The 11822-nt window shown below is 38.7% G+C and overlaps 1 protein-coding gene across 3 annotated transcripts in view; it reads left to right on the forward strand.

Annotated features, from left to right (window-relative positions):
- G2e3 (G2/M-phase specific E3 ubiquitin ligase) overlaps positions 1-11822 on the forward strand; it is a 28757-nt gene that overhangs the window by 11867 nt on the left and 5068 nt on the right. Inside the window, exons 8-15 of one of the 3 annotated variants that reach the window (NM_001167963.1) lie at positions 835-951; positions 3090-3214; positions 3321-3450; positions 3856-3924; positions 5159-5463; positions 7679-7860; positions 8950-9122; positions 11464-11654. In NM_001167963.1, coding sequence (NP_001161435.1) covers positions 835-951; positions 3090-3214; positions 3321-3450; positions 3856-3924; positions 5159-5463; positions 7679-7860; positions 8950-9122; positions 11464-11654 — 1292 coding nt within the window. Of the gene's footprint in view, positions 1-834; positions 952-3089; positions 3215-3320; positions 3451-3855; positions 3925-5158; positions 5464-7655; positions 7861-8949; positions 9123-11463; positions 11655-11822 lie in introns of all 3 variants that reach the window. The other 2 variants (NM_001015099.2, NM_001167964.1) reach the window with 2 other exon arrangements.

Consider the following 11822-nt stretch of genomic DNA (forward strand, 5'->3'; position numbering starts at 1 on the left):
GCTAAATGGGTTTAAAATGGAAAAGGAGAATTTTAGTAATGCCCCACGGAGAGAAATCCTGAGTAGTGATAGCAACCTTGAGAGTAAAGCTTTGGATGCCCATCCTTGAGAGGCTGAGGCCCCCATGGGCTGGGAACTGAGTTCCAGGGTTGCCCAGGCTCCAGTCTTGGGGCAGAGAGTGAGAGAAAGAAATAGCAAACAAACATGTATAGTCCTAGCACTTGAGAAGCTGGAGAAAAGCTTGAATTTGAAGCTAGCTTAGAGTGTAACAACAAAAATTGAAATACTAGAAAAATGTAGGTTTTAGAAAGTTTGTTCAGCTTCTCACATAGTATTTGAAAGTTCACTGTGAAATTGACTATAAGGGGGCTGGAGAGATGGCTCAGCGGTTAAGAGCACTGACTGCTCTTCCAGAGATCCTGAGGTCAATTCCTAGCAACCACATGGTGGCTTACAACCATCTGTAATGGGATCTGATGCCCTCTTCTGATGTGTCTGAAGAAAGCTACAGAGTGCTCTTATACATTAAATAAATAATAATTATAATTAAAAAAAAAAGACATTGTGCCGGGTGGTGGTGGCGCACGCCTTTAATCCCAGCACTCGGGAGGCAGAGGCAGGCGGATTTCTGAGTTCGAGGCCAGCCTGGTCTACAAAGTGAGTTCCAGGACAGCCAGGGCTACACAGAGAAACCCTGTCTCGAAAGACATTGTAAGGTAAATTAACATAATGAGTTTCTGTGATGAAGAGATCAGCCTAAAAATGCTAACTTTAATCCTTGTCTGTAAATGACCTGTTAAACCAAAGCACACTTTATACCTCCTCTCATTATAGAGATGCATCCTGGGAATTAGAAGAAAACGCGTATCAAGAGCTGCTGCAGAGCCACGACCGCTGTGATATTCGAAGATGTCACTGCAAAAAAGGCCGAGACTACAACGAACCTAACAGGTGATTCTGCAAGCTTATGTTGAGTTGTCCCTTCCTGAGATTTAGCTAAGAAGGTTGCTTTTCTGGTGACTTAGAGGATGCTTGAGGCTTTAACGTAAGATTGAACATGTTTATTTAGTGTGTAAGCAGAAATACTTTGTAGTCACTATTGAAACTTGTATTGTAAATTCTTATGAGGCTATTCCAAGCTGAGGGGATGTTGTAAGTGTAAGTTACACAGAGCTCCTCTAACAATGCACGGAAGATTGTTCAGAGGCTAGAGTCCCAGAACTAGGGCCTTGTGACTGATTTCTCAAGAGTTGTCTAGAGATGATGCAGGTGTCTGTCTCTCCACTGTGGTTTTCTCTCTTGTCTGTGGCCTATCATTCTCTCTCTAAAAACATGTTATTGTTCCTGTTCACATAATCTTATCATAAGAGGCATAGAGTGAAGGAGACTTTTTTTTTTCATAAAAAGTGGTCTCATGTATCATGTTGTGGATGTGATAATCTCTGAGTGCTGGCCAGCTTTTGAATTCTTATTTTGTATTACTATCATGGTTTAACCTTTTGTCTCAGGACACAAACAGCTGGTACCTAGATGTTTGCCTCAATTATTGTACACTTTGCATTCTAATGGTAAAAGGCAGCTTAGGATAGTAGCTGGACCATGGGTCTAAAATCAAGGTAAAAACTTTGTGGGAAACCTTACTCTAAGGCATGCAGCAATATATTAGCTTAGGGAAATTAGCCCTGTGTGATTAGGTTTCCTCCTCTTAAAGAATAGTGCTTCTTTCTTCTTTCAAAATTGGGAGAATCTTAAAGAGGGCCTTGTATGTAATAAACACTTATTTTCACTGTCTTTTTCCTCATTGTGAGTGGGCAGAACTATCTTTTAGAAGAGAGTCAGGCACTTATGCCCTATCCATCCACACTCTCAGGAGAAGATGCCCACACATACAGGTGTTGGGAGAATATCTAGCACCTAACTGCCACCAATATTTTCATATATTTAGGGAATATATTTGTCTCTGTGCAAAGATTGTGTACTCATTCCCACACAGTGTGAAAGAAGCATCCTGCCTATTACCTTTATGTGTGTTGAATAGTTTTATGTCAGCTTGACACAAGCTAGTCTTCTGAGAGGAGAGAAACTCAATTGAGACAATGCTTCCATAAGATCTAGATGTAGGCATTTTCTTAATTAGTGATTGATTTGGGAGGGGCCAGTCCATGTGGGTGGGGCTGCCCTTGGACTGGTAGTCCTGGGTTCTAAATGAAGGCAGGCTAAGCAAAATATGAAGAGCAAGCCAGTAAACATAACCCTTCCATGGCCTTAGCATCAGCTCCTGCCCTTGGGTTCCTGCCCTGAGTTTCTGACCCATGTTCTTACGGTGATGGGCCCATAAACCCTCTCCTCCCAAAGTTACTTTGGGTCATGGTGTTTTACCACAGCAACAGAAACCCTAATATGCACCTGTATGGGAATGTATATGGATTGTCCTGTTACAGGGCACAATGAGAGATGGAGGAGCAAGAGTATGAATCTGAGCCAGGAACAAACTATAGATCGTGCTATGCTGCACAGCGCCTGAAATGTCACAGCAAGGTTTTTTATTTGTTTGGTTAAGGATATATACTGTGTACCTTGATGCTGCAGATCAGATACTGCTAATACTTGATGCTTCCATATCAGACACAGTGAAAAAGTAGTCTCTCTGTAAACGCACTGTCTCAAATGTAAAGGAAAATATTTTTTTCTGCTTATCATAAGCCTCTCTGATAACTACAGTCTTTGTATATATGTGTGTGTTGGTATTAGTTGAGGTTTTTAAGGATGTTTGGAGGAAGAGATTACAAACTTAAAATGAGAAAAAATACTTTAGAGTCAGGTGTGGTGAGGCATGTCTGTAATCACAGCACTTGGGAAAATGGCCAGCCTGGGCTACATAGTGATTCCAGGCCAACCTGGACTAGAGTCCAGACCTTTCCTAAGTCAGTCAGTACTTCAGAGGGGGAAATGAAATCATATAGTCTTTCCTTCCTTTGGTAGACTGGTTGTGGTTTATAGCAGTGGGCTGAACTGTAGGCACAGCTAGTGATCTGACTGTAATCCAGCACTAACAGAACACACATCTATACTTTCCTTTATGTCCTCAGCAAATGGGAAGTAAAGCGGTGTCAGAGTTGTGGTTCTAGTGGAACACACTTAGCCTGTTCCTCACTACAGTCTTGGGAACAAAATTGGGAGTGTTTGGACTGTAGAAGAATTACCTACACTTCAGGTAATAGTTTGTAATTTTGAATAAAGATGCTTCTGTTCAAGTGCATGTTGTTGAAAATGTTTTGCCTATGTTTTTATTGAGCTAACTTCGAGATTTAAATATGTAGATTTCCAAAAGGCCCCCAAACACCCATTAGCCAACTCTACTAATGTGACAGTTACTGACTGCTTGTTGGAAGAGTCATCATCTAAGCTCCCCAGACAGTCAACTGTAGCCCAGCATAAAGAACTACTGAGGTAAGTAAACATAAAAATCACTTTGAAGAAAATTATGACTTCAGATGCCACTCGTACACAGGCTATTGGCTGATCATGCAATTATTTAGAAGAATGAATTTTCAAACTGTAGGGCCTATCATGGGATGCAAGAAGTCAGGGAAAGGTGAGGGAAAATAAAGTAGCTGAGGGTGCTCACATAGCTGTAGTTTGAATTGGAGACCAGCTTGAGGCATGAGGATCTGTGTCATAAAGGAAGTTAGGGAGGAAGAGTGAAGGGAGGGAACTGGGGTGAGGACAGCAAAATGTCAGGCTACATTAATCAATTAGAGTCTATACATTAATCTATACTGAGTCATAATATAAAATAATCTTAAAGATATAAACATCATAGAAAAATATCTTTCCAACATTACTTGATTCCAGACTAAAGCAAGAAATTCAGTTATCAACCACAGCATGTATTTTTAGAAGACAGTCCTGTTTAACACAAAGGTTGGTTTTTGATGCTAGAATCATTGCTTGCTTTCTATATATAATCAATGTCAGGAGCCTTAAATGTCAGCTCTTTCCCTTTAGAAACTCAAGGCTTATCTGTAAATATTATTGTGCTTATTTATTTCTACTTCCACAAAGTTCTAAACTAAGTAATTCTAAATTTTATGTTTTATCGGGTATATTTTTATAGTTATGATTTTTAACTTTGCATAACTAAAAAAAAGTTGGAGTCTTTGCACTGTAGAAAAATGTAACTGCATGAAGTTCTTTGTTGTAAAAAAGGCTTTAAAACACAAAAAAGGGAATTTTTTTGAAAATATTTGATAATTCTGTTTGCAGAAAAGTAGACTATTAGATACTTGCCAAAAAAGTGACTTACTAATTCAACTGAAAAGCTTCTTACAATAAATTAAGTACTTTTATTTTAAAAATGATTCATTGTTTTATATTTATATAGTTTGAAAATAATTTTGATGTTTAGCTTTCCAAAGATGTTGCACTAGATGAACTTGACAGTTTGTTTCTGTTTTAATGTCCAGTCATATGCCTGAAGAGTAGCACTGACATTTTAAGGAGCAAGAACTTAGCTGTTATAATACCATGTGTGTGCAATGTTTGGGGTAGGACAGTGTTACAGAGAGATGATCTGTGTACATTGAGTCCATTACTTCTACCTGCAGATGGAAAACCTGAGGCAGCAAAAAGCTCACTCATGTGACCCATGGATGTTAGCACACAGAGAGTGGTTCGGATTGGAGCTCAGGGATGTTTATTTGTAACTCGCTCATGTATGATGCTGTTGCTCTAGGACCACACATTTAAGAATTGTTGACCTAGAGGGTCTAGACTAAAATTTAAGTGAATGTGAGTTCTGTTGCTAATATTAGCTGTATTATCCGTTAAAGCTTCATTGTAGATAATTGTTTTAGTTATTGGCAAGGAAGGAAGCAAGAATTCAAATTTTATACCCTTAAATCTGAGTCCACATTAGGCATTCAAATAATCTTCAAGTTGCTGCAAATGATCATAAGTCGGTAGATAGTTAGAATGGGGGAATTTAAGAGTAGATAATCAGATAAATGTTTTTGGTTTGGTTCCAGTATTATAAAAAGAATATCTTTTTAAAATTAAAAACCGAACAAAACAGACAAACCTACAACTTTTAATGCTCTATACCTGCTGTTTCACATAAACTCCTTTAATGTTCTTTATTCAAATCTGTATTTTATAGGCAAGGCAGCAAATTTAGGAGAGACATTTCAACAATATTGATAGAGTTAGGATTCCAAATTAAAAAGAAAACTAAGACATTATACATCAACAAAGCCAATGTGTGGAGGAGTGCCTTAGAGCAGTTCCAGAGCCAGAAGTTTAACCCTTCATGCTCCATTGACGTAGTGTATGTTAATGGCAATGAGGTTGGAAGCCAGCATCTTGGATCAAAGCAGGAATTTCTGAGTCACTTAATGCACCATCTTGAGAATTCATCAGTGTTTGAAGGGTCCTTGGCAAAGAACTTGTCTCTAAATTCTCAAGGTAATTATTTTTATTATTATACACACTGAAGGTAGTATGTGTAGCCAAAACCAAAGTACTTGGTTTGAATATTCTTTAGGTATATCTGGAATAAATAATTTACATTTGTCGGTGAATCGGAATTTGATGGTTTTGAAAGTAAAGGCTGGAGTCCATCTGGGTTTGGAGAAATGACTTAGTGCTAGGAATGCTTGCTGTGCTTGAGACGACTCAAGTTCTATTTGCAGTGCCCACAGTAAGCAGCTCACGGCTCCAGCTTCAGGGCATCCAACAGCTGGGCCCTCCTTGGGCACCTGAACTCTTTTAGATACACACACACAAGGTTTAGTTATGCAGACTTGGAATCAAAACATAATTCTTATATCTGTACTATAGCCGTATGCTCAATGATTTCATAATTAAATGTTTATTTAGATTTGTATTTTCTTGAATTTCATTTGACTCACATCACCAGGTGAAATGAATAGTTATTTGGGCTCTTTTTGTTCATTCTTCTTAGATTTTTGAGACAGGGTTTCCCTGTATAGCCTTGGCTGACCTGAAACTTGCTCTGTAGACCAGGCTGGTCTTGAACTTAAGAGCCCAGCCTACCTCTGCCTCACAAGTGGGATTGAAGGCATGTTCACTGTAATTAAGCACTCGGTGTTTTTTTACCACATGGACCTTATGTTAAGTTTGTTTTATGATTTATGTCTGTCTTTTTTTAAATGCACTAAGTCTCAGGAATGAGAAGCTAGTGTGGGGCTACTGCTCTGGAGTTACCACTTTTACATGGACTTGGTGTACAGGGCTTTCTTTTAACAATTTCATATGTGCCTTTCTATCTTCAGGTAATGATCTATTTTGGTTGAGTAAACACTTGAGAACAATGGGTAATGTGTTTCTTCTTAGGAGTTTTTTGTTACAAGGAAGTTGAAAAAGAATAAGGAGATTTATTACATTTTAATTTCTTCCTTTGTCTTATTGCCTGAAGCATACTTTTTTTCTATTTATAAACAACTTAGTTCTACCCCAATAATGCCTTCCCAAATACTGAGTTGTTACTCAAGGTAACTCTGGCACGGTGAGTGTAAAGCACGGGAATGTAGCTATGAAACCTGAACTTAAGTCTGTCTATAGCCATCTAGTGGCTCTCACTTCCATGATGAATTACCCTCCCGCATATAGGGTTGTTTTTTTTTTTAATCAGCTAGAAAATCTAGCTGCAAATAAGATTGTTAATGAAGATATAATATTCTAAATGTTACTTATTAATTGTTTTGAAGAACTAGTATAATTATAAAATAACATTTACATAGCTTTCTTGCCCATCAGAGTTACTGATAAACATTAATAACCTTTTTTAAATATTTAAAGCTATGAGTGTAGTATGGTAGCATTTAGTATTGAGTAAACCTCCCCTTTTGTAAGATAATAATATATAGCACAACCTTAAAAATGTTCATATGCTTTGATTCACTAATACCGTGTGTATGAATGGATCTGCTCAGATCCTGTAAGTGATTGAGCCAGCATATGTAAGCTGCTGGTGGTTATAACATGTCTCACAATTAAGTAGGTTACCGAACCTGGAGAGCCAGGAGGAAAGGATGCGTTGCACGGTAGTACATTCTAGTCTAATGCATCTAAGAGCTGTGGTGTAAACCTGTTTTGAATAAATTTAGAAAATTTTACATTATTGTGCTTGGGAAAAACAGGAATCTAACTATGTGTATATTTCCTCAATAACAGACCAAAGTAAGCCAGGGGATGTACACTTAACTGAGATACAATTAATTATAATCACAGTTTCAAAGATTATTTCGTGTGAATGAGTGTTTTGTTTGCCTGTATGTTTATGCACCACTCATGTGCCTGGCGCCTGCAGAGGTCAGAAAAGTGCAGCAGATCTCCCTGGAGTTGGAGTTACAGATGATTGTGAGCTACTGTGTGGGGGCTGGGAACAGAATCCATGACTTCTGCAAGTGTCATAACTCCAGCCCCTGCTCATAGTTTCTTTTCCCAGAGATTTACATTTTGTTCTACATTAGGTTATTTCTATCCAAGTGGGATGTTTTCAAATAGATTTCTAGGGAAGGTCGATATACAGGATGGTAGCTTCCTATATATACAGGATGGTTATTTTACAAATGTTTCCATTTTTAAGTTTCTTTCTAGCTATATATGTTTTTATTTTAAATTGTCCTTTATAGTTTATTTTTATCTGTATTTACAGCTGTGAAAGAGAATCTTTACTATGAAGTTGGCAAAATGCTTGCCATTTCTTTAGTTCATGGTGGTCCTTCGCCTGGTTTCTTTTCTGAAACCTTGTTTAACTGCCTTGCTTATGGACCAGAAAATACTCTACCAACTTTGGATGATGTATCAGACATTGATGTTGCACAGATTATAATCAAGGTAAGAAATATACCCGCTCCTTAAAATATAAATTACATTCTAGTTGTATTTTAGTATAAGTGATAAATCTGTAATATGTACCTAAAGAGTTCAGAACCATTTCAGAAACCAATATAGGTGGGCATGGTTGAACATGCCTGTATAAATGTCACCAATTTAAGGCTTCAAGGGTAACCTAGACTGCATAGTGAGACCTGTTTTAACAACAATAGGGGCTGGCGAGATGGCTCAGCAGTTAAGAGCACTGACTGCTCTTCTGAAGTCCTGAGTTCAAATCTCAGCAACCACATGGTGGCTCACAACCATCCATAATGAGATCTGATGCTCTCTTCTGGTGTGTCTGAAAACAGCTACAGTATACTTACATATAATAAATAAAACTTAAAAGTAACATAAAAGTCAAGATAGTTAGAGGTAAGCATGCTAGATTTTAGAGAGTGGGGACTAGCAGATTAATAGTCTGCAGGATTTGCTGGCTGTGGTAAGTGTTCATGCCTCAGTGTGTATGTAGATGCCAGGATGCCAGAGGGGGGAACCTGTGGGAATTGGTTTTTTTTTTTCATCATGTGGTTTCTAGGATGGAAAATGGACATCTCTTATATATTTCTTGGCATAATTTTATTCTACCCTGTTTTACTAAAGAATTGAGTATAGGACTGGAGATATGGCTCCATAGTTAAGACTGCATCTAGTGAGTCACGGGGCGTGGTGCTGCATGCCTTTCATCCCAGAGCTTAGCTGGCAGAAACAGGTGGATCCTACAGGTCATGGTCAGCCTGGTCTGCAGAGAGAATGCTAGGCCTGACAAGGGACTGTGTAGTAAAGACTCTGTCTCAAAAAAGATGCTACTGCTTTTGTCAGGAGATGCAAATTAGATCCCAGCATGCATGCATGGCAGGCAGCTCCCAGTCACTTGTAGCTCCATATCCTCTACAGGCGCCTGTACTCACAAGCACGTGCCCTATACACAGAAAAAAAAAAAAAAAATTAAAGAACTTTATAAAAATTGAATAAAAAATGTGTTATCATTTGAATTGCAGCAATCGCTGAGAATAAATGGGTAACATGAGTATATTTTTCCTGTTACAGATAGATTCTGCAACTGATTTAAACATTTTAAATTCAGTAATAAGCCAACACTATAACTACTTAGAGGTCAGTGGATGTTTAAGACTTACGACATCATTAAGTGATAAATTCATGTTGGTAAAAGACATCCTTTTCTACCATGTAATTAATAGAGTCAAGGCACCTTTTGAGAGGTAAGTTGCCTATTTCTATGTTAAAGATTCTATAAAATTACTTATTTATTTGGTAATAAATATAAATGTTTAATTTCAGGGAATGTTAATGCTATTTAAAATGTTAACCTCTCCTGAATAAGCCCTGCTTTAATTCTGTCCAGATTACAGGAACGGGTTCCTCAGGGACAGCCAATCAGCAGTTCAATTAGTAGTCTTTTTTTCCTAATGAAAACTCGCTTTTGTAACCATTTGAACTACTGTGTCTACTCATTCGTGTAGTCAGTATTGCACACCTGTCATCTGTTGGGTAAATAGGAACCAAATACATTTGGCTTTTACTTTTTTTCTTTAAGGCCCAGGCTGTCTTCCAAGTGTTTACATAGCTAAGGATGACTTTGAGCTGTGTTATGCCTTTTCAACTTCCCAAGTGCAGAAATGACAGATATATGCTGTCATATCTGGTCAGTAATCCCAAGTCAGTCCAATACTTAAGGATAATGTGGAATTATGGGCCAAGGTTCTTAACCTTCCTAATGTTCCAATCCTGTAACACAGTTCCTCGTATTGTGCTGACCCACAACCTTAAACTTGGGTCATTGCTACTTCTTAATTACTTCTATTTTTTTAAATATTTATTTATTATTATAAATAAGTACACTGTAGCTGTCTTCAGATTCTCCAGAAGAGGGCATCATATCTCATTATGGATGGTTGTGAGCCACCATGTGGTTGCTGGGATTTGAATTCAGGACCTTCAGAAGAGCAATCACTGATCTTACCCACTGAGCCATCTTGCCAGCCCCCCTACTGTGGGGAATTGCAGGCTGGTCTCCAGTCGAGCTGAGGTCTGAACCCCAATGGTCATAATTCATCTTCATGACATTGTAGGCATTCCCTCGTGCTCCTGGAACTCTGGCCCCTGCCTAAGGTACCGCCTCCCACAGCCCACACAAGAGAGAAGCATGGTCAGTAGTCACATAGACAAAACTTCTGTAGCCCCAGGTGTATAGGGGAGAGGTTCCCAACACTGACCAGAGTGTGCAGCAGATCTTGATGGAGCAGAGACTCTTTATGGTTTAAGAGCTTTATTGTAGAAATGCAGGGGAAAGAGAAGGGAGAAAGAGAGGGAGAGCTAGAGAAAGAGAGAGGAGGAGGAGGAGAGAGAAGACAAAGAGAGGGAAGAGGAGAGAGAAGTAAGAGAAGTGAGAGGTAAAGGAACAAAGGAGTAAGAGAGAGTAAGAGAGCAAGGTGGGGGCTGAACAGCCGTTTTAATGGTCTTCACTGTTGCTAGGTAACTGGGAAAGAGTTTAGCTTGAAGGTCAGAAGCTTGGGCCATTGCTTACATGATTACTGGCCATGCTTCTCTTGTGGAGGCTGTGGGAGGTGGTACTTTAGGCAGGGGCCAGAGTTCCAGGAGCATGAAGGAATGCCTACCATGTGATGAAGGTGAATCATGACCTTCGGTGTTCAGACCTCAGCTCGACTGGAGACTAGCCTGCAATTCCCCACACTCTACCTGTGTTTCTTGCAATCAAAGTTCATGGTGCATGTACACAATGTAGGGTTTTAACATATAGTTTGATGGGCAACCAAGAGCACTGGCAGTCACCTCTTTTACAGACCTCTGAGCCACCTTCTTAAGGGACTTATCCTTAGGATTCCTTTTATTATTCCTCCTCCTCCTCTTTTTTTTTTTGTTTTTTGTTTTTTTTGTTTTTTTGTTTTTTTTGTTTTTTGAGACCGGGTTTCTCTGTGTAGCCCTGGCTGTCCTGGAACTCACTCTGTAGACCAGGCTGGCCTCGAACTTAGAAATCAGGCTGCCTCTGCCTCCCAAGTGCTGGGATTAAAGGTATGTGCCACCACTGCCCGGTCCTAGTATTTCATTTAGTAGCCATGTATAGGAAGTTTATCCAGTCATGCAACGTAGTACTTACTACTTTCAATAAAATACAATTTTAAATCTAGAAAGGCAAGTGATTATTTTCATAATTATTAATCCAGTTGCTTGTTGATTTGAAAGTATATCCTAGTATCTTATCTCATATCTAAAGGCATGTAATAGTTCTTGTTGGGCTGTTTTGTTTTTTGTTTTAATTGGCTATTTATAAAGTGCCAGGTAAGGGCTGGAGAGAAGGCCCAGAGGTTAAGAGCACTGACTGCTCTTTCAGAGGTCCTCAGTTCAATTCCCCGCAACCAACCACATGGTAGCTCACAACCGTCTGTAATGAGATTTGGTGCTCTCTTTTGGTGTGCAAGGAATATTCAGGCCCAACACTGTGTACATAATAAATAAATGCATCTTTTAAAAAAAAAATGCCAGGTAAATTTGTATGTATGTTGCCTTATTTCTCTCTTCAAGTTTTAAACAGGGTCTGAAAACGCTTGGTGTTTTAGAGAAAATTCAAACTTACCCAGAAGCATTTTATAAGATCCTATGTCATAAACCTGAGAATCTCTCTGCAAAAAACCTCAGTGACCTCTTCACAATTCACTCGGTAGCGGACGTACAGACTTTGAGGTTTTGGAACAGTTACTTAAAGGCTATAGAGGGTATGTGAAGCTTTTTTTCCAATATGTTTTTTATGGTTTATGCTCTTTCCCTAAGAAGACTTAAATCTGTTACATGAATTTACATTACAGAGGAAACAAGCAAAAGATAAAAGTAATGAAAAAAGTTACTCAGTACACTTATATCATAAATACAACACATGTAGTTTA

Source organism: Mus musculus, chromosome 12, assembly GCF_000001635.26.
Source record: "Mus musculus strain C57BL/6J chromosome 12, GRCm38.p6 C57BL/6J".
NCBI lineage: Eukaryota > Metazoa > Chordata > Mammalia > Rodentia > Muridae > Mus > Mus musculus.